This window comes from Bos grunniens, chromosome 5 (genome assembly GCF_055505025.1).
Source record: "Bos grunniens cultivar Pamir isolate PY7600 chromosome 5, Bosgru_T2T1.0, whole genome shotgun sequence".
In the NCBI taxonomy this organism is placed as follows: domain Eukaryota; kingdom Metazoa; phylum Chordata; class Mammalia; order Artiodactyla; family Bovidae; genus Bos; species Bos grunniens.
Window position 1 is genome coordinate 117,747,997 of NC_141169.1, and position 22,043 is coordinate 117,770,039.

The 22,043-nt window shown below is 53.2% G+C and overlaps 1 protein-coding gene across 1 annotated transcript; it reads left to right on the forward strand.

Moving 5' to 3' along the window:
• The first annotated feature begins 1,878 nt into the window (after nucleotides 1-1,878).
• On the forward strand, nucleotides 1,879-21,549 carry LOC147373259 (uncharacterized). The gene is made up of 9 exons (XM_086404363.1): nucleotides 1,879-1,927; nucleotides 4,975-5,072; nucleotides 5,170-5,295; nucleotides 9,603-9,817; nucleotides 9,920-10,387; nucleotides 11,354-11,509; nucleotides 12,621-12,729; nucleotides 18,948-21,148; nucleotides 21,229-21,549. The coding sequence occupies exons 1-8, from the start codon at nucleotides 1,879-1,881 to the stop codon at nucleotides 21,141-21,143; spliced, it is 3,417 nt and encodes a 1,138-aa protein (XP_086260489.1). The 3' UTR covers nucleotides 21,144-21,148; nucleotides 21,229-21,549.
• Nucleotides 21,550-22,043: the final 494 nt, after the last annotated feature.

The window sequence follows — 22,043 nt, forward strand, 5'->3', positions numbered from 1 at the left end:
TTGGCAGAGGGATTCTTTACCACTGAGCACCTGGGGAAGCCCCGAAGCTCTTTAACCCCTAATTACTGGACACTTTGGTTATTCCCAATTATTTCCGGTTTTTCGTGTTGTTTGGGGAATGTCTGTGTGCCCGTTGGGGCTTATTTCCTAAGGGATCGAAGGCTGTTAGGAGAGACTTTCAGGTTCCAGAAGCCTTTGGAGGTTGTCTGAAATTCCACCTTGGCCAGGGACTCAGCCCCCAGCACCTGCACAGCAACAGTACTGAGGGGAGGGCCTGCTGGACCTCTTTTGACTTTTAGACTCAGCCCTCGCCGGAGCTGACTCGACCGGGCAGTGGTGAGCGCACACAGCACGGCTGCCCCGTGAGGGGCTATGACCGGCCCCCTTCACAGACGCGGCCAGAGGCACTGGCCTGGGGCTTCCTGCCTGTCCTGTGCTGAGAAGACCAGGTCCGTGATGATGAAGCAGGAAGCGGTCCCTCTCCCCAGCAGACTCCTGGGAGGATCTGGGGGTCCAGGCTGCCTAGAACCCGGAGGCTGTTAGGCTGGGGGTGAAATGAGACAAGGTTTAGCGAGGTGCCCACTCGTGGGCAACATGCAGTAAATGGTGACCAGGAGGAGGAGGAGGTGGGGAGGAGGAAGAGGTGGAGAGGAGGAGGAGGTGGGGAGGAGGAAGAGGTGAGCCGGGAGGTGAGGTTATAGCCCCTTGGGCAAGGAGGGCTCTCAGGGCAACCGGCCAACCGCTTGAAGGCTCCTGAGCGCAGGGGTGAGATCTGCTGACCCCAGCCCAGCGCTGCCCAGCGCTGCGTATGGGCCGCATCCCCAGGGTCTCCTTCGGAGGCATCTGGACATGCTGGGGGCAGGGTGAGGCGTCAGTTTCCTGGTGCTGCCGTGACGAAGTCCACCGATTTGATGGCTCAAGCGGTCAGAGGTTATGGAGGCTGAAGTCTGCAGTGTCTCACGGGCCTCAAATCAGGTGGGGGCAGGATTGCCTTCTTCTGGAGGCTCCAGAGGAGAATCTGTTTCCTGGCCTCTTCCAGCTTCTGGAGGTGCCCGCATTCCTTGGCTTGTGGCCCCTTCCTTCGTCTTCAGAGAGAGCAGCGTGTTGCTTCCTCTGATTGTAGCTGGGAAGGAGTTCTGCCGTCAGCTCGTCCCCACCTGGATAATCCAGCTGCTCTCCCAGCTCCAGGCCTTTAACTTCATCACTTCCAGAGTGGATTCGGGCTGTTTTGGATTTATTCCTGGGCTGAGGAGCATCCTGCCCGAGGCTGCTCCGGCTCCAGGCTCCGTCCACCTCAAGGGCAGAGGGTCTGGGGACTCTGGCAGCTTCTGTGCCAATTTGGGAGCTCCCCTTTCTCTTCCTCAGCCCCGTGGGGCAGGCGCAGTGGGCACTGCTATCACCCCCATTTTACAGATGGGCAAACGGAGGCCCAGACAGGCCAGATAACTTGCCCAAGGCCATACAGCTGGCAAGGGGCAGGGTTGAACCTTGGTGATGGCTGGACCTTAAATCAGGGATCCAGGGGGCCCACCACCTGCTTCCAGGAATGTGGTCTTTCTCAGCTCTCAGACATAGTTCGTGATTCTTTCCAGAAGGGTGGCAAGGCTTCCCGCCCCATTCTCAGAGCAGGCCACTGCTGTAGGGGACAGAAGGGCCTTGGGGCAGCCCTGGGGAGGGGGCTCATTTGAGTGTGGAGGGATGTGGGGGGGTTCACAGCGGGCAGGGCCTCACTGCAGCCTGCATGTCGATAGGGAGGGTCAGGGTGCTGAGAGCAAAGGACAAGTGGTCCCAGGCTCTTCACAGGCCAGTGCCCTGCCGGGGGCTTTGGGGCGTCCCTCCTCGCCACCGGCACAGAGCCGAGCCGCTCGGGAAGAGAAAATGAGGAAGAGGATGTTCTGCGGCGCCTTTGAAGCTGGGGTGGCTCAAGGTCAGCCGAGGGCGTGCCCCACCCCAGGCCGGGACCCCTCCCTGCCACCGCCTGCTGCAGCCGCCTCCGCACCGGGCCTGGCCTGGCATGGGAGGAGTTAAGCCTCCGCGGGCACCTTGGCACGTTGTGCCGCCCAGAACGTCCGGCTCCCCACCCCCACTGCTTCTCTTCCCTTTTTGCCTTTTTTCCTTCTTAATTAATCATACGCTACCGCCCAATTTAAATATGGAAATGCCCAGGCCAGGCAAGGCAATTATTCCTCCGGCCAGGCGGGCTGTCCGGGCGGGCCTTGGGCTGCGGGGAGCATGGTGGCATCGCCCCCTTTCTGGTGTGTGTGAAATTACGTGCACAAAAGGCGTCTCCTCATCTGAGTGTGTGAACTAAATAAATAAATAAGGGCTTTTGTTTGTTTGCCGGCTCCCGTACATGACTGTTTTGACTAAACCGCTCGTGTTGTCTGTGCCTTTATGGGACTCGGGGGCTGGGGGCCGGGGTGGGGGGCGGCCGGCGGGCATCTGGGCCTCTCTGTCCCCTGGCACCAGCGCACCCCCGCCCCTCCCCGCACACACACCCTCACAGGAAAGTTCCCCAGCCCGGGCCGGGCTCCCAGGCAGTTTGGCGCCGTGCCAGGCTCGCCGCCGAGAGCGGGCAGCCGGGTGGGGTGAGCGGCGGCGACACTGAGGACGTGGCCGGGCACCCTGGGCGCCAGCAGGACCCAAGGCCTGGAGGCCGGGGCCCAGAAGGTGAGGGACCCCCGGGTGGGCACAGGGTGGCCCAGCTGCAGGCCGCGGGTGGCGCGGCCAGCCCAGAGCAGGCCCGGGGTGGGCAGAGGGGAGGCGGGCAGAGGACGCGGCCACAAAGCCGGGCAGTGCCAGGCATCGCTGCCTCCCTCCCGCCTGCCCTGCCGGCCCGGCTCTGCGGGGAGGCCGCGCGTGCACGGGGCCGGCCAGCCGCTGCAGACCGCGCTGTGGCCGCTCTGGCCGGAGGAAGGCCCAGCGAGGCGGGGCCCAGGGCTGTCAAGGAGAAAAACATCCCAAGGCCTGCAAATTGCTGCTCTCAGCTTTTTTTTTTTTTTTCTCCTCTTGCTTGAGAGAGAGAGAGAGAAAAAAAAGCAGCGCTTCCTCTGGAGGCGGATGCAAAAAGGATGCAGAATTTTAACCATCTCCTGCACCATCTTCCCCAACAGGGTGGCCCAGGCCCTGCACGGTGGCACCAGAGGAGGGGTGGGTGGCTAGAGCTTCAGATGCCTCCTTCCGAGAGGGGCTGAGAAGCGTGGCCTCCTCACCCCAGTCCCAGAGGCTGGGTCCCACACGGGGGTGTGAGGCCTGGAGGGCATGGGTGCCCAGAGCTGGCTGGTGGTGGCCCGCTGCACACCCTAACAGTCACCCCTTGGGTCGCCATCACATATTTAGTGGGCTCGTCTCTTGGTGGTGAATGTGGCACCCAGAGCACCCGGTTGGGGACCCCAGCACTGAGCTGGGTGGGAATGGGGGGGGCTTGGTTCTCACCGACTTGGGGCCTTCAGTCATGCTGCGATCCTGGGCCTTGCTCATGATCAGTATTTGTGCTTTAAAAATAATGTAGAAAGGTTTTTGGTGTCTAGTGGGGACTTCACAAGCCATTCATCCAGGGCAGGACTTAAGGAAGGAATTCTAGAGGGTCATCTGGTCACTGGAAGGGTGGCAGGGAAGTCCCAAACGCAGAAAGAGAGGCCGGCGCACCTCTGCGGGTGAGGACGCTGCTCACTGAGTGGTCAAGGGTGCTCGGAGTGACGGTCCAGGCAAGCACCGTGCCCAGGGTTCAGAAATATGTTTTAATTTTAATCAGGAGAAAAAAAAATGACTATAGCAATAATGAACACATAATGATGAATTCAGTGTGGGTTATATTGTTCTTGATACCAATGCAGTCATAAAATATAATTGTTAATATTTATGGAGGAAGGAGCCATGAAAGCAAAAGTACTTGAATCCAGGAAAGTCATGATGGGGCCTTGGGCGAGTCTGGCCTGTCTCAGAGCAAAGGGTCAGATGTCCAGCTCTGGGGGCCTTTGGGTGCCCTGTGAACCGACTGTCTCTGAACGCCAGCTGGCACAGGTGACACGGCCTGCAGTGGAGAGTCAGGGCCTTCGAGCATGCGTGTGCGTGTTCCTATGCACACTTAAGGGCTTTACAAAGGGGTCCCAGACGCCTGAGTGTGCAAGACCCATCCTCGAGTCAGTGAACACAGGCTGGTCAGGTGAGGCCGTGAGGGCCTGGGTTCCTGGCCGCTGGGCGAAGGGTTGTCCCTGGTTGGGGCGGGACAGTGGGGTCCTCATTGTCTGCCCAGGAGGAAGCGGGCTGCGGGCAAGGCCTGTTCCCAGACCCCCGTACCCGCAGCCCAGCGCAGCTCTGTCTGATGGAAACATCGTGTGAGCTGCCAAGGCAGCCACATCTGTAATTTAACATGTTCCACATTTTTACAAAAGTAAAAATAGACAGGTGGAATTCACTTTAATAATACGACTTCTTTAATATACATCCGAAATAATGTATTTCGATGTGTAATTAATATGAAATTATTAATGAGATATTTTCCCTTCCCTGCTCTCCCCACCGCCGGTTTTGTATCACAGAGTGTATTTTGCACATACATCTTCGTTCTGAGGGACTCTCCGCAGTCCAAAGCTTCAGTGGCCGCGTGTCGGGAAGGGCCATGGCACTGGGCAGGGCAAGTTTAGCGGTCCCCAGGGCTCCCCTCCCCCAGAGTTGGGGAGACTGGTTTTTCTGCTTCTTTTTTTTTTTTGCTGATATCCCTTCTTGACCAGGGAAAGGACGCTGCCACTGGCTAGTCATGCCCCCAGCAGCTCCAAGAGCTGAAAGAATGGGTATCGAGGCTGCAAGTTTCCAGGGCAAGGAAGGTTCCTCGGCCTCGGTCCCAGACGCCAGGGGGATGGTACAAAGGGCTGGCTTCAGGGCACAATAGTGGGGCGGTTAGTCACAGTGCCGGGCAGCGGGCGGGCAGACAGAGCTCCCTGTGTCTGCGCCTGTCCGGGCTGGGCCCTGCAGCCCGGTTTGCCCTGCCCAAGGCCTTTTGTTTGCACCTTCCCCACTCGCTGCTTAACCCCCTGCTGCCCGCTGCCTACCTGGCCACCTGGCCGGGACAGGTTCCCAGGCTCTGGTTTCCATCAGCCACCCCGGCCAGAGGCAAGCTTTCCTCTCGAAGTTGGGCTCAGGCCTGCGTGATTCCGTTGGCATCTCCAGGGACAGAGGCGTCAGGACAGCTCTGTCGCCGTCAGCGTGGCCAGGGGCATTTGTGTGGCTCTGGGACTGGGTCCTTGTGACTTAAAGATCCCATCAGCATTTGAGAGTATTCGCCACACAGGGAATGTGCGTTTCTGGAAACAATGAAAAGCCAAAACTGTGAAAAATTAAGGAGTGGCCCTGAAGCTGGTGCCTGCACTGCATGTTTTAAAGTGAACAGACTGATATAAATATTTTAATCCTGTGCACAGATAGATGGATAAGATAAAATAAATTAGTCATGTCCCAGCCTTGTCTGGGGATTGAAAACAGGACTTCTGTCAGCATTTGCTATTTAGCAGTTACAATTAAAATCTCCCCTTGTAGGTTGCAATCCTGGCATCTCAGAAATGGAATTAGCTGTTTGTTGTGATTTGACAGTTAAATTATTAACACGTGGAGAAGGTAACTGCCCCCCCCCACACACACAAAAGGTATAAAACACAGTTAACAGTCTCCCCTGTCTCTCTTTAATTTAAAAATGATCTGTGCAGAGATTCTGCATGTTGGCTTTTCTTTGTGAAATTAAAGTGCATGTGTTTTTATTTTAGAAGGCAGAGATGGTTTGCTGTGCCCTGGTTAACAAGGGGAAGTAAAAGAAAGGGTCCTGTGAAAATGTGCCCATCTCCTGACAGCTTAAAAAGCCAAGAGCCAGACGTTTTTTCTTGGAGGAAATAGATGTCTCCGATGTATTCACCTTACCCGTGGGTGACATTTTGTAATTTATTTATTGTATCACTTAAACCTTATCTAAAAATTGAGGATGGCTTTGGAATATCACAAGCTTGGACCTGTTTGGCCCCTCCGATGTTGGTGACTCTCTCTTAAAGATCACTGACCGTGGCCTCTGGGCCCAGCCCGCTCTCAGGATGGAGCACACAGCCCACCTCTGCTCTCAGATCGTACGTGATGGGAGACTCATGGTCAGCTCACACCCTTTCGTTCTGATGTATTTTAAACCAGTTAAGATGATTTTCACACAGAGTGGTATAGCTTACTTGCCTTCTGAGGGCCACTGGATTTTCAAGCTGGAGTACAAAATTTTTTTTTTTTTTTCAAAATCCAAATTTAGAAATTGCCTTTTAGAGTAGAAAACAGCATTCTGGTTTGCCTTTTAACTCCCTTTGAAAGAAAGACACCAAAGATCAAATGTATTTGATTTATGGATTTGCTCCCATCTGTTGTTATCAAGGGGCTGGAAATGGCCCACTTCAACAAAGTCCGATAGGGAAAGGCGTGTGCCCACACAGGCAGAGAGAGTTCTTCGGGGTGAACTCGAGCCCCAGAGGGGCCCAGGCATGTTTTTCCCTCCCAGGAGGAGTGCGGCGTTCAGCTATAGTGTCATCATATGAAAACAGGACAGCCCCTGCCTTTCTGAGACGCTGTCACACCTCTGCCAGGCCACTTCGCTGCAACACACCTCTCGAGATAATTGGATCCTGTGCAAATACTATTGTTTTCGAGCAAACCCAATACAATCTTCATTCACTGCAGTTCCGCCCCGGCCATAGGCACCACCTCCAGTAATGAGGAAAAATAATGGGAAAAACGGGAAACACACTGGATCCTTGGGAAGAATATCTCCCCTGCAGGAAGGTGCTAAGATGGAGGCCCAGAAGCTGCCAGAGGGACAGTAGGGTGGGGGCGGTGGGGAGGGGGGCGGCGACTCTGAGCCTCCATTCAAATCTTGCGGCTCTTAACTTGGCTCTTCCACCCCTGAGTCTCCCAAATTGAAGAGGAGGAAGGTGTCCTTCCCTGCTCCCTGTCAAGGGTTGTTGTGAGAATTAATCACACGGTGGCCAGTATTTGCGTAGCAAGGCTGCCGGCTTTCATTTTCTGTTTGAAAGCGTTTCTCTAAAGGGCAAAGTGCTAGAGACACGCGACCCAGCATTATCACCCTGAAAACTTGCCTGGCAACAGTGTATGGTTCTTATTGTTTATGTTCAACCCCTGAGTAGTAGTAATCATTTATCTTAGTCTTAAGATGAATTCTGTCGGTGGACTTATAATAGTTGTATTAGCAATAGGATCCCTTTCTATTTTGAAAGCAATAATTGGAAGATGCAGGAAAAGGCACGACAGGGAGAAATCGTTCAGCACCCGTGGAAGCTCTGGTCACATGTCCACAGATTTCCTTCAAGCCTGTCTTCTCTGCCTAGTCGTAGCATCTACTTTCCGATGACTCCACGGCACTTTTGGGCTGGGGCCACCTGGCCTCTTTGTGTTTCTGTTTTCCGGTGGCAGCGCCCAGCTCCAGGCCACCTCCTTCATGCAGGTCCTGGTGTTTGGGTAGAAGACCTCGGCTCTGTGGTCCCGGGGCTCCTTCCCCTGCCCTCCTGGGAGCCGTCAGCAGAAGGCCAGGCCGCCAGCGAGGCCCCAGGGCACAGCCCAGCTTCTCCTAGAGCCTCGGGGACAAGAGGCAAGCGGCCGAAAACACAGCCTCCCACGGTGCCCACGGTGGTGATGGCCAGCAGCTCGGCCGGGCCTCCTCCGAGCTGATCAGGGCTGGGTCGTGGGAGGACGGCAGGCACCCCGCGGCAGGCAGTGCTGAAAAGCGGGCCTGAGGTTTGAATTCTCCCAAAGAAAGCACCTCGGGCCAAAGCACTCCTCAGATGTGCAAAATTTCGACAGAGCTGTTGAGATAATGTTTCCAAGGTATTCAGCTCTCTGGTCCTGACCTAAACTCACCAAGTGGATGGCGGTTAGTGCCAAGTGACTCGGTAGGCACACAGAGGCCAGAGCTTTCATGCAAGGGCACAGTTCCCAAACGCTGTGTTGCAATCAGGCATGTGCCTCAGCTGGTCCCACAAACCCATCAGGCGAAAGTTCCAGAATTTGTGAGTTCATTGCTGCTACCGTGAAGTCTCCGTAGCTCTGTCTTGACCCCCTCAGATAACGCTGTGGCTTCAACGTCAGATTAACAATGGATCATGAAGAGATTTGTTAACAACCCATACCGCAGACAAACTTCACAGGCAAGGTCACTGGTCATAGTGTTAGTTATGGTACGGAAATACTAGCAAGAACTAAAGTTCTTGTAATAATAAAGGGGAGTTCTGGGGTGAATTATCACTTAACAGTATAATGGAATATTAATTATGTCACTGTTAAAATACTGTTGACAAAGAGTTTGTCAGCGCGTAGGGACATATGGGAGCCAATATTTCCCAAACAGTAAATATGTATGTAAATTATGCATTAATATTGTATGCATATGTTCACTGTTGGGAAGGAAATGCAACTGAATATTATTTTCTACATAATGGCATATAGGTGACTTTTCCTTTTCCCCTGTATTTTAGACTTGGATTATTTATACTTATTACTAAAATTATCTCTAAAATGTCTATCTTCATATTTTACTTTTAAATTACTTATGTTTTAGATTAGGCTGTGCCTTCTCTAAACATGTGGTATTTTTATAAGCAAGGAAAAATCATTTTTAAAGTTTTGTGAGTAGAAATCTAGACAAATGGCATATTTTCCTTCAGTAGTTGTGGATAGATGGCATGTAGCAGAAATATTCGTTAGGTCAACAAATATGTATAGTCAGTAAATAGTATTCGTTCTCTTATAAAAGATTTGTATGTTGATAGCTTATTAATCAAATCCTATATGAGTTTCCTAGTGAAACATATATACTTGAACAGCTAAGGCATAAAAATGTCAACTAGGATTTTGTTTGAACTTAAGAAGTATTTTTGTCCCCATAAACAACAGCATCAAGAAGTGGGGGAAAGGCGTTCTTATTCTTGGATGTTTGGTCCAATGACCTCCTCCCCACCCCGCCCCCCCATGGTTAGACTCTGCTTGATTTTGAGTTTGTGCTTTCTGCTCCTATTGCTTGTTCTGTGAGGGCGATTAAAAAGATCCTGCAAGTTCCTATCTGGAGAACCCAGATCTTGAATTCAGCATGCCAGATGATACACTGTGGTCGTTGGGTGGAAATCTTAGGGTTTATTTATACACTCATGTGCTTTCTTTTACAAGAAAGAAAGAAAAGGTGATTTTTCCCCCCAGCTTGTACTTCCCAGGACTTCTCTACCTCAACATATTATTTTTAAAATGTATGTTATTCTGCAGCCTTAAGTCACCTGCTGCTGGGCGGTGCATCTCTGTGTCCAGACAAGAGGCAGGGCATTTTCTTTTTTAACCCTCACGCTGCAGGATGGTGTGACCTGAGAAACGCTGTCCGTGTTTGCATCTAAAAACATCAGCCTTCAAGCAAGTGCCATTTGCTGTCCCATAAAATGAATTAAATGAATTCCCCGGACCAGCAGTGTTGGAAAGGGTCGGGAAATCGATGACTCCCTGCCCGAGGTTGGTTTACAAGGCCCGGTGGAGGGGCGGGCGGTTCCCAGAGTGACCCCCTCCCGGGCCGCCACGGGGCGCAGGTGAGCCGGGCCCCGGGGCCCCTCGGATGGCTGCCCGCGCGCGCTGACCCGCGGCCTGCGTATCCCCGCCGGCTGCGCCGGTCGGGGCGGCCCAGGCGGCGGAGGACCCGGGGAAGGGCTGGTGGGGAGGCGCCCGGCTGGGAGGTCCCGGGGCCTCCGGGGCGCGACCCTCTAATCCGCTTTAGTCACTATATTGTGCGCTTCGCTCGGGCAGAGTAAACAAGGCGGGCCCACCGGGCAGCGGCCGGCGGCCCGCGACTCCCTGACCCCAGGGTCGCGCCCTTTGTTCGCCCTCAATGGGGCCGCCCCGCCGCCAGCCCGCGGCTAATTGGGGCGCGTGCCGCCGCCGCGACCCCGGCCCCGCCTCGGACCTGGACTCGGACAGGCCCTCCGACCCCGGCCCTGGGCACCCTGGCGCGCATCCGTTCCGGCGGGCGCTCGGACCCCTGCTCGGACCCAGATCCTTGCCTGCCGGACCCGCCCCGGACTGACTCCAGGACCCCCAGCCACGTGGACCCGGCCGCCGCCCGGCTCCCCACCCGATGCGGACCCCAGGCCCCAGATCTGCCCGGCCCTGGCCCCGCCCGGAGGAGGCGCACGAGGCCGCCCAGCCTCAGGGCCGTGCGGACCCGCCCGGAGGAGAATAGCCCCGGCCCCCACTGCCCGTCCAGGTCGCCGATGCGCCGGTTCGACGACGGACCCCAGGCGGCCGCAGCCCGGTCCAGCCGGCGCCCGGCTGGAGGCGCCTCGGCAGGGCCTTTAGGGACCGCAAGCCGCCCGCCGAGGTGCGGAGGAGGGTCTGCGGTGCCAAGTTTTCCTTTCTGCCCGCCTCGGTTTTCTGGGCATCCTGCCGTCGGAAAAGCAGAGGTGCTCCAGGAGGGCCTAGTCCAGAGTCCTCAGCGGGGACACAGGGACCTTCCGACGCTTCTGCTCTGGGATGCGGGCCCCACCCCTCCCAGCCCTGCCTTCTCCTCCAAATCACTGCCTTACGGAGGCCCCGGCAGGTCCAGGTGAACCCTCAGGCAGGACGTGCTGAAGGAGTTGAGGTGACACTCAGCTAGAGCGTTGTCCCCTGCGTTCTTTGTTTTTTCCTCCAATGCTGGACAGGGTTATAATTTTTATCCCAAGCAGCTTTTGAGACTTAGCGCCTTGTAACCTTTTTCAAAAATTTTTAAACGTTTTGTCTTTTTTTCTTTTTTAAGCCTGTTTTCTTGTAATTAAGTGTAAAAAGAAAGCAAGTGGAAGGAGTCTTGGAAGACTTTGCCTTTGAAAATGAACAGGGCGGAGGCTTCAAGTTCTTGGCCAAGCCAGACCCTCTGGCCTGTGCCTCATTGTGTTCTGTGGGTTTTGTTCACCTGGCTTTGCCGAGGAAACTATAAAATGCTGAGTTTGTTTCTGAGCTGGTCGTTTGTGGGGTGCAATATTCTGAGATGGAAGTTGGCTTTGGGGGAAGACCTGCTGTCCTGAGGGTGATCTGGTGGGGTCAGCGTGTACCAGGAGCCCCGGGAGGAGGCAGGCGCTTAAGGAAGCTTCTCCCCGTGGTGCAGGTCTCTGCTGGAGAGGGCAACACCATGGCGACTGGCCCTGCTGGCATCACCTTCAGTCCAACCATTTCCCAAATAAAGCTGGTTCCCTCTTTCTTTACCCCTTCCCTGTGGTCCTGGCCCCTCCCCAACCGTGGCAGTTTCCCCCGTGCTTTCCCGTTTCTGAGAAGCAGGAACCATCTGACGGGAACGCATGTGCCCCTGCAGACCGCTGGCATCTGGGCACGGGACCTTGGCCACCCCTCCAGAAAAGAGCTGCCCCTGGAGCCTCTCCACAGGGAGCCGGTCATTAGGGATGCTCGCTTTGAGGTTCTCTCAGGCCGTCCTCGTCACCCGTTTGGCCTTTTACATTGAGACTATGGGGTGGGACCTGCCGGGTTCACAGAGGGCCGGAAGCCAAGGAAGGCTTGGGTGGGGGCTCGGCGCTTTCCTGGCTGTGTGGTGGGGGAGTCTCTGGTTGTGGGGTGTTGGCACCCCAGCAAAAGGGATGGTGAACAGGGGGCACTCTGACCCCTCAGCTCAGGTGAGGCGGCTTTGTTCCGAGGACTCTGGCAGGCCCAGCTCGGGTGCGATTTTACACCAGGATGTTGGTTGGTCCAGCCCAGCTTTGAGGGTGATGCACCTGGCGGGGAAGGGTGGACGCCTCAGATGACCAGAGCTGGTTGTGGAAGGCGGGAGATTGCCCAAGCTGGCCAGCTAAGGCAGTCCTGGGACCCAGATTTCAATGGAGCTCTGTTTTTCCTGGGAACTGTTCTTACATATATATATACATATATACACACACACACATATATATAAAAGCCTGAGTGTGCATGAGTGTGAAGGGGTGGCGGTGATATTTTCTGTTAAAAAAGAAAAAGCAAAAATAATGAAGCAATGTGTGTGGCCTCTGCGACGCTGGGCCAGAGTCACTGTTCCAGCCACGTGTGCCTCAGTTTCTCTCGTTTTTAAGGAGGTTTGACCATTCTTGTTCTGTCTGCCACTCGGGCTGTGAGGATCACGTGGGACGGGGTTCGGAACTCGCCTTGTAAGTGACGAGATGCTTGCTACACACTCACACGAAATACTGTCCTGCTACCTTAGCAAAAATCTTCACTTTGAGTCGTTGCTTTCTGAAACTGTTTTGTGATACCTGGCACTGACTAAATGCTTGGGGTGCTTTGGTTGATTTGAACTGTATCAAAAACCCTGTGCGGTGATGCGAGCCGGGTGTGGGCTGCGCGTGGGGAGAGTCTGGACAAGATACGAAGCATCCTGGTGCCCTCAAGGCCTTCAATCCTGTCAGCAAGATGGCCCCCAATTTGGAGGATTGGACTGCATGCTTTGGAGACCCTCCTCTTCCTGGCATCTTTACCGAGTGCCTGGGCACATTCATCCCAGGGTCCACGGCTCTGTCTGCAGCCTCACCCAGCCTGGCTTAGGTAGTGATATTTGGGGCGTGAACCCCAGCCTGACCTCCTCTGTGAGGGATCAGGCTCACCCAGCTTCAGAGCTACAGGCCGGAGAACACGCCCCGGCCCCGGGCCCTAGCCGCGCTGCCCGAAGCTGGCCTGGCCGCTTTAGTCCTGACTATGCCGAATGAGGTCAGCTTGGTTTCCCATTCACAAAACACAATTTTTTTTTTAATTACAGGGAAAGTTTTTCTATATCTGAGGTCTGTCCTTCATGCCTACAGCAGGTTATGTTTTCACTGGCTTTTGGTGTTTGCACGTGTGTCGTGATACGAGTGATCCCCCCAAAAATACAGGTAGGGCCTGCCCTTCCTCTGGGCTCAGCGCTGGCCACCAGGACCTCAGGGGAGCCCACAAGCTGTAAGAGCCGCAAAACCTATGTCCCTACACACACACGTACACGTGGACACACACACATACATGGGAGTCCACGCGTGTGCACGCACATGCACACGTCCCAGGATATTATCTTCATGCTGCCAATGTTTTAATGTTCTAATATTCAAGTTTGAGGCAGCGACAGGCTGTCTTGAAAGGCTCGTTCAGCCTGTCTGCCTTGGAGCTATTTTATTTATAAGTCTTCTTGTCACGTCAAAGAGCTCTGTGTTTCTCGCAGGCTGTGTTCGGGTGGTTGAGTGTTTTGGCTTTTGGCTACAGCTGGTTAATTTTTCCGAATCTGTAGATCCAGGTGTGCGCTGAGAAGTTTTTTCCCAGTGCAAGAAGTTTGCCGGTGAGCCTTGGGGTCCTCCTAGAAATGTGTGTGTGAGAGACTGCCAATCTCGGAGAGGTTGTGAGTGAGAGGAGGAGGTGGCCGTGCCTGCGTCCACAGCCTCCCCTCAGACGCCGAGTCTGGGAAGGACTTTGGAAGCAGAATCTTGTAGCTTGTTTAGAATACAGAGCTGAAAAACGGGTGAATGGCTGAAACGTTAGCAACTACATTGACGGGAGTTGAAAATCCCTCTCTCTGAACATCGTTGGAAGCCAGGCACAGCCGTGAAAACGCTTGTCCACATCTCTGGTTGTTTTCAAATATATCTAAAAAATATATGTTCATCATGTAAAAATTATTTAGACCCTTATTTTCAAGTCTAATATCATCCACTGTCTGATTGCTTACATGACCTCTTTCTTTTGGTTAAAAAAAAAAAAATGAACTTCGTGTTTCTTTAAAATTAGGAATTACACCAAAAGTTGCTCTATAAATAGCAAGAAACAAAACAGAACCAAAGCACTGACTTTCTTTTTTAGTATTTTATTTTGCAGCCATTAAATATTATCTTGTCTTGCAGTGATAAATTTAGGTGAGACATTTTTTCACTTTTTATAGAAAGGGCATATGTGAAAAATCCAACCTTAATATTATCTTTCTGTTAACCAGATCTAAAAACTATAATATTTATACATAGTCAGGAAAATGAAACTGTCATTATGCATAAGGTGAAGTACTTGTGCTGTGTGAAATCATGTTAGAGTTTAAAAAAAAAATGGGAATATTTCAATAAATAAGACCAGTGTGGTCAAATTTCAAACAATTTGTAATTGACACTCCCGTTCCCTAAGTCCTTCTTTCTGTATGGATTCATTTTGCGGGCAGTTTAGGTCTTGCTGTAGTCATTTTAAAGATGTAATCTGTGAAATCTTTATTTAAAAAACAAGTTCCTGCTATGCCTTGCAATTTAGCAGTGAACCATCTGAATTCTAAATCAGGGTTTTTTCCTTTCTTTTTTTCTTTATTCTAGACGGGTTATAATTTATCTAGCTCACTGAAGGACTAAGAAATGATATTAAAATTCCCATTTTGTCTGTGGGGAGGAAAAAGAATTCGATAATGATCTTCATTAGCATTTCAGCATTATTTAAACTAAAAAAAATATAAACATTTGACAGTTTTAAAAATTACTTTCAATTCTTAATTGCTAAATTCTGCTTAGATATAATTCTAAAAGAATAATGACTAATAATGACTATCAGTCTCCTACAAAGTATTGATAAGATATGAAAAGTACTTCCAAAAAATCGATACTTTTCAACCATGAAAGGAAGGCATTCCTTGAAAACTGAGGGAGTGAAATTCTTTTCAGATTTTCTGATGTCTTTTAGTTCTTGTGGAAATTAGTACCTCCTTCTACCAGAAACTGTTACAGTTCAAATTCTAATATATCTTTAATTGCTAAAAAAAAAAAAAAAATTGCTATGAGCCACACAATAAATTCTTTAGAAAAATGTTAATTTCCCAATTTATGATGATTCCATTTTAGAAATTGCAGAATTGAGCAACCTAAATACATAAATTCATCACCCACATCTTTTTGAAAGGTAATTTTGATGTTTTAAAAAATTTAGTTTGTGCTGTGCTTTTTCTCATTCCTTATAGGAAGCCAGGAATATAGCTTTGGCATTTGAAACATGCATATATAACCAGGGATACTGGCCCATCTTCTTTAATTCGTATTTTCTGATTTGTGCTTCTTACTATTTTGGAATGGAAAAGATGCATTGTAATTTCTCATTGGTAAGAGGAAATTTCTCATACTAACACATATGTATTATATACAGTATATTCACATATTTATATCCATGATCGAACACACACTTATTTTAGACTTCTAGACTTCTAGACTTCCTTTTAATTGAAAAATATTAACTCCTTAAAGAATGGCCTCGGGGTTAATAGACTTTTTTGATACACACGCACAGGTGACATTACGGACGTGAACATGTAGATTTCCAAAGTGTGTTTAATACGATGAAACAGCCACTCACAGAAGCTTTCTGACCAGACAGGTGGCTGCGTGGTGTGGCGCTCCGCCCGTCAGCCGCGCATCGCTGTCGGAAGCGGGCACACCGAGTCTGTTCTTTGTGTGTGTATATTTTTTTAAAAAAGAAAGAAAACACAGAAGTGCCCTGCCAGCATGCTTCTTTTGTGGGGACGAGGGCTGGCTACCAATGCAGTATCCTGCCCTGTGCTCTGTCCCTCAGAGATGCTTGTCCCGTGCCCAGAGTTCCTTTCTATTGTTCGTTAACTCAAAAACCAAGTAACCTAAAGCAAAAGGTTCTGAAAAATGCTTCTTTACGTTTGGAAGGAAAGAATCCTTTCTATGGATACTTGCTCACTTTTCCTTAACCACCCTGAGACCATACTGTTTTACTCACCTGAAGGCTTCTGTCCCCTCTATAAAAAAAAAAAAAAAAAAAGCTTACCTAAGGTAAATTGATGCTAATAGGTTTGCAGGTAAATAATTGAGAGTTAAAATGAAGGCTTCAGAAAGCAAGGGTACAAGTTATTACGAAATAGATGGATCAAAATGGAATCCCAAACCTACAAACTGCTCTGTGACAAAGGCAAACGGGAAAAGAAAACAGGGAGCCAGGGCTGCTTTTCAGCACGGTGCCCAGAGCTCTGCAGAGGCTGCCCAAAAGGGCACTGTCTGGGATGACTGGAAGGGTGGCATCTGACCCACGAGCGGCCGCAAACTGGCCACCTCCGGTTTACTGGGCTAGTTTTTAAAGCATCAGAGCCTTGGGGTGGGCAAGTCGAACGTCTAAAACCCAAGTGAACATGTAAGTTTTCACTCACACTCCATCCTGCTTACTTTAATTAGATTAAATGCATCTGTTTACCAAGTCCTGCTAATGCTTTGGACACCGAAAATTTTAAAGTATTAAGTGTCGCTAGGTTAAGAACAGGGAAACCAAACTCAAGCGACCCGGCCTTGCGAGGCTGGACTGTGGCCGAAAGCTGTGCTGGGCACGGCAGGAAGTGGCCGGCCGCATTCCCATTAGGCACATCTTGGGAGAAATCAGGAAAAAATAACTGTATAAGGCTGATACTATAAACATCCTGGTATAGCGAGAGCCCTCCTATGACTTATTTTTCAAATATCTGACCACGGGCATGGTGCAGCCCACAAGCAAGAGACCAGGTTCTTCCTCCAAGAAAGCTGTTCATCAGAATATTCACCCAACAAAGTCAATTTCCATGTTTCCTCTTTGCTAATGTGAGCGCCCTTTTAAAATTTATTTACTTTGAATAATCCAATATGATAGCGAGTTGGAAAAAGACTTTACAAACCTGAAACCTTAAAAAATACCCAACAGAACAACAGGAATGCTGTTATTTTCCTTACGTAAAGCAGAATTTGATTTCTGAATTTGCAACCAAATTATATGTAAATCCTTGCCAAGTATAGAGAGGATAAAAAAGTGTGTGTTCTTGGATATTATTCTGACTCACCCAATTTCTTGTTTTACCAAATAAAAATTGGGAGGAGGAAAAATTAACTTATTACTGTGTGTGAGAGCAAGAAAAAAAAAAAACAGCTAATAAAAAGATTAGCAAGCCAGTACGATTATACAATGATTTCAGGTGAAAATTACAAAGCTAATATCTTGGCATTTAGTCATTGCCTTCATAATGATACAGTTGTCAAATCGGTATTTGTGCCAATGGAACAAGACTTGTAAGTGACATAATGGAAGATAATCTTTTTCTTTGTGGCTTTTTAAATTCAGTGTTTTAATCCACCCATTTAATCACACAACATATATCACATTAGTTATAATATTTATAGTGTTTAGGAGAGTGATTATAAATAGATTATAGCGTGGTGGTTGAATGTATTGGTTATAGTATTTGTCTGTGTGTGTGTGTGTGTGTGTGAATTTATCTCAAAGGTATGCAGCCTTTCTGGAGTTTGCACTTGGGAATGGTTTTCCGTGAGAAGAGTCACCAGATATTTATTTTCAAAATCTCCATTTGGTCCTTACCAAGCTTGCTCATTATTTTGGAAAAACAGAGATTTGGTATTAAAAGGGCCCGGTACGTCCAGTGTTTAGGTCTCTGTATCCAGCCTGGTTTCTGAGGCATTTCTGTTGCTCTAGAGTCCCCAAGTTGCTAAACCACAAAATGTCTTTAATATGTTTTTTATAAAGGAGTTGAACCATACAGTAAAGATGGGGAAAGGGGGACTTTATAATGGCAGTTAGTGGTCGGGTTCTTCCTTGGTGTGGCCAGAGCAGGAGGGGGTGACGGCAGGGTCTGTGTGGCTTGGGCGGGGGCGCCTTGCAGTGCTCATCTCGTGGGAATGTGCCCTCTTCCCCCACATGTCCTGGTCAGGGCTGGGAACTGTCATAGTGGAGAAAATTATAAAGGACTGCGCTAAGGAGAGATTGGTTTTTCCTGCCGTCTTGTTGGAACGTGGCTACGGCTGCTGGGAGTCCTTTTCTGAGGAAGGGGAGCACAGAATTCCTGGGCTTCCCAAGGGGACCCCACAGCCCTGGAAGCTGGGAAGGGTCACCTCGGACCTTCCTCGGAGCAGGAGCAAAACCCACCCCATCGTGGAGCCACCCCAGCTTGGGCCCTCTCTCTTGGTGTCAGCAGCCGTAGAAAGTGAAAGTTGGTCAGGGTTTCGGTGAAAAGATTAACCAGAAAACATTTCCACTCCACTCTCTAAAACTGAATTTTCTCATGGCTGGGGATGGGGGTGGGGGGTGGAATGTCTGTCCCTACAAAGAAGAGGCCATTAGGAAGATTCTAACACACAAGAAAGTAATTTTGGAAGATTTCTTAATCCATCCTATTTCCCTCCTCCTTCCCTTCCTCCTCCCCACATCGTATATATCATGCGGTGGTGGCAGTCATGTGTGTGTGTGTCTAGCACGATTCAATGCCAAGGTCAGGGTGGGCCTAGGGAGCCTCCTAGGTGGGTTGGTGGGCAAGGGAGGCCCTGGCCTGAGCTGCTCCGCCTGCCCCAGCCCAGCCTGGCACCATGGCGGGTACCCCCTGCCTGGGCAGTCCAGTGTGGAATGAAGTTTCCTGGGAAGCAGGGCCCACGAGGAACTTTTGAATTTACCAATGGCATAAAAAGTATATATATTTTTATGACAACGGGCAAGTTTTAATTGGTTGACAGAGATGGCGAGATGTGACGTCAAGGGACACTGGTTAGAATGCCAAGGCCGGCTGGGGTGGGGGGGTGGGGAGAGAGACAGGCACAGAGAGACACTGGGATGGGGCCCAGGAGGCCTCGTTTCTCTCCGGCCCCTGTCGCGGGCACTGGGGACAACCAGGTCCATTTGGCTCTGAGAGAGGGCATGCCCCGGGTAGGGGGATGGGGTCCAGGCAGGGTGACCCTGTGTCTGCGTCCCCAAGCGCCAGGAATCACTCAGGCGCCCCTACGGAGAAGGCAAAAAAAAAAAAGCAGCTGTGGCCTTCTTGTCATTCTAACCAGGGTCCGGACCCTGGAGCCCCGGCCCGCTCACGACTGCGGCAGAGGGCGCGGGCAGGAACCGCGCGGCCCGGGGACAGCAGCGTCGTCGTCCGGCCCTGAGATAGCAAAGCTGCGGCCTAGAACTTCTCCCCGCAGCTCCTGCACCCTGGGCCGGGGATTGGGGGGTGGGGGTGGGGGTGGCAGGAAGTTGTTTCTGCGGGGAAGGAAGAGAGAGAGGTTGGAGCTGGGCAGCGGCTCCGGGCACGGTGCCCCCGCCCATTCCATGCCTTCTCCGGGCACCATGAGGGCCCCCCTGTGCCAGGCACCTTGCGGCCCCCATCTCTGGGTACAGCGCGCTGCCCCCTCCGTTGCACCAGATCCCCTGCACTTCGTCTTCCACCCCACTGGACCCCGCGCCCCTTCCGCAGCCCCGCAGGCAGGGTCGGGACAAGCCGCCGCGGGCTCCTCCTGGTGCGCACCGTGCCCTGGGGGAAGCCCGGTGCCACCCGCGATCCCAAGCCCTGTCCTAGAGCTTCGTCTAGAGCTCCGCGGCGAGCCCTAGCCTCGCAGGGAGGAGGCCGGAGGTGTAGCCGCCACTCCGCCGCGCGCTCTGGGCTGCGGTCAGGCCAGGGACCGTCGGTCCGCCCCGGGTCCCCAAGCCGGGCCCGAGCGTGCGCGCGCGCGCTCCGCTGCCCGCAATCATGGCAGCCGGCGCCTCGGAGCGCAGCCGCCGAGCGCGCTCCGGCCGCTGCCTCGGTGCCAGGGCGGCGGGGGCTGGCCGGGGCCCGGGCTTACGGGCCGCAGGGCGCGAAGCCGAAGGCTGATGAGTCTCCGCGACGCGGTGCCCCCAGCCCCGCGGGACCGCGCGGGCGGGGAGCCCCCGGGGCGGCGTGCCTGCGGGGGCGCGCACGCGGGGCTGCGGGGCGAGGCGCGGGGCCCGGGCGGCGAATCCGCGGCTCGCGCCGCCCGCCCCGCCCGCGCGCGCCGGGCCCGGGAGGAGGGTGCGCGGTGGAGGGGGAGTCGGGGAGGGGCCGCGCCGGGTCCTTGCCCGCAGCGGGCACGGCCGGGGGCCCCGGGAGGCCTTGTTGGTATTCCGGGCACAGCCGAAGCCCTGATCTCCCCGCGGAACTGGGGCGCCCGGGAGCGCTGCACGGCCGCCCCCCCCACCCCGGGCGGTTTCCCCCAGGCTGCGGGGCCGTAGGCGCCTCGCTTCCCCCGCCCGTCCCCTCCTCTCCAGGTCCCCCGGACCCCCTCCCCCGCCCTGATCCGGCGGCGAAGGGGTGGGCAGGGAAACGCGCTCTCTGGGACAGGTGCCAACTCCGAGACAAAAGACATAAAATAGGCGGCAACGGGGGAAGCGCGGCCGGCGCGCTCGGGCGGGGACGGAGGCGCCGCGGGGGCCGCATCCTCGGTGCCGACCGGGGAAAGTTTGGGAAGTCGCCGCGGCGGCTTCGCGGCGGCGGGGGACACGCGGGCCGGGCCGCCCTCCGCGCCGCGCTCGCCCTCTCCGCGCCGCTGCTGAATAATTCATGGCGCGGCCGCCGGCCATTAGCATGCACCGGGCGCGCGGCGCGTCTGTGCCCAGTCGCCGCCGCCGCCGCCGCGGCATTCGGCGCCCCGGCCGCGCTCGATGAGCGGCCGCGCGGAGGCCGAGCCCGCGCTGTCCCCGCGCTCACTCGCCGGTCCGCTGGCCGGCCGGCTCCCATTGTGCCCCGGGCCTGCGCCCCGGGCCGTCCGGTGACCGCCCGCGCCCCGCAGCGCGCCCGACGGCCGGGCGCTGGAAGTTCGGGCCCACGGCGCTCGCCCGCCCGCCCCGGGATGCACGTGAACTTGGAGAAAGTCGCGGGGCGCGCTGGCGCGGACCTCCGCGGCAGGGCGTGGGCGCCCCTGGCCCCGCGCGCTTTCGTTTTCGCCCCGGACAAAGGTCCTTCGCGGCGCAGGTCGCGGACGTGGAGACCGTGTCCTGCTGGTCACTCTGCGGGTTGGTCCGATCGTTCAACCCGGGGAAGTCGGAGCGAGAAGAGGACGAGCGGCGCGGTCGGAGCGCGGTGCGGGACCCAGGGAGTGGGGCCTGGCCGTGCGCTTCGCCCGCGCCGTCCCGGAGCTGTCCCGCCCTGGGAAGAGTTGTGGGACATGGCATGGCTTTGCTCTTTGCCCCTTTCGCCGCGTGAAGGGGAGAATCATTTTGGAAGCCAGAACTCGGACCGATGGGCCAGGGCCTGTGCAGCCGTGGGCGCGATAGCGCAGCGCCGGCTGCGTCCGAGCGCGATCCTCCGGCAAGGGCAGAGCTGCAGACCAGCGCGCCCCAGGCTCGGTCGGGTTCAAGGCGACTCTTGAGGACGGTAAGTGCATTTCTCACTTTCGCTACTTAGTGAATATTTAAATATTGATGAAGGGATTTCTAAGAAGAGCCCTTTTGTAGGGAAGGCCTTCCGCAGACCCGGGGACCTGGGAAGGAAGGTTGATCTTGGACCCGAAGCCGCCCCAGCTTGCAGCAACTCCATGGCCGTCGTTAAAATTCTGGAACTTGGAATTTGTGAAATACAGCTTTTAATCTCAGATGTGTGCCGGCCATTTGCCAGAGAGAATTTGGTTGAACACGTCAAATAGCAGGCCTCCTAAATAGAACACGAGGAAAAGAGAAAACAACAGTTTTTAGATCAGAGGGGTTCTGAAAGGTTGTTTGGAAGCCACGGCCCTTTCTTGAAAAACTGAAATCTTTCATTCACTTCCTAAACCATCAGTGCTGCTTCTTGTTTTATTTTCTCCCTGCTGGTCAGGCGTTTATGGAGAGCTGGTTTAGGGCGGCCCTGGGACTGGCCGCTCTGGCCCTTGAAGTGAAAGCCCCGAGTGCATGCTGTTGTTCATGGTGGCATAAAACAAAAATAACTCATAACTTTTCATAATAAATCCCTCTTTATAGATGGGTCACACACGGGCCCAGCCCACAGCCCTGGGGGATTTGTGGGGAGCAAGAAAGGGGTGAAGGAATGCATGTTTGCCGTAATTACAGGGTTTTAAGGTAACGCTGAAATTAATTTCTTCAAAGTTGGGCTTCAGAGGCCGTGGCCGTCTCTGTAGGCAGCACTGTGTTCATTTTATTTTAGTTCGTTGGGTTTAGCTGTTTGGGATTTTTAAGAAGCACGTTTGTGCTTGCGTGTTACCTACCCTGTTAAAATGAAACCCATAACTGGGAGATTAAACCCGCTTTTTAATATGATCGTATCACAGGTGCGA

Excerpts from the sequence above, each read along its gene's own strand:
- LOC147373259 (XM_086404363.1), top strand. The coding sequence starts at position 1,879 with ATGAGGAAGAGGATGTTCTGCGGCGCCTTTGAAGCTGGGGTGGCTCAA. Across the intron at positions 5,073-5,169 it reads TGGCCACCTGGCCGGGACAG|GGACAGAGGCGTCAGGACAG; the intron begins GTTCCCAGGCTC and ends TGGCATCTCCAG. Across the intron at positions 12,730-18,947 it reads TCCTGACTATGCCGAATGAG|AACTTCTCCCCGCAGCTCCT; the intron begins GTCAGCTTGGTT and ends GCTGCGGCCTAG.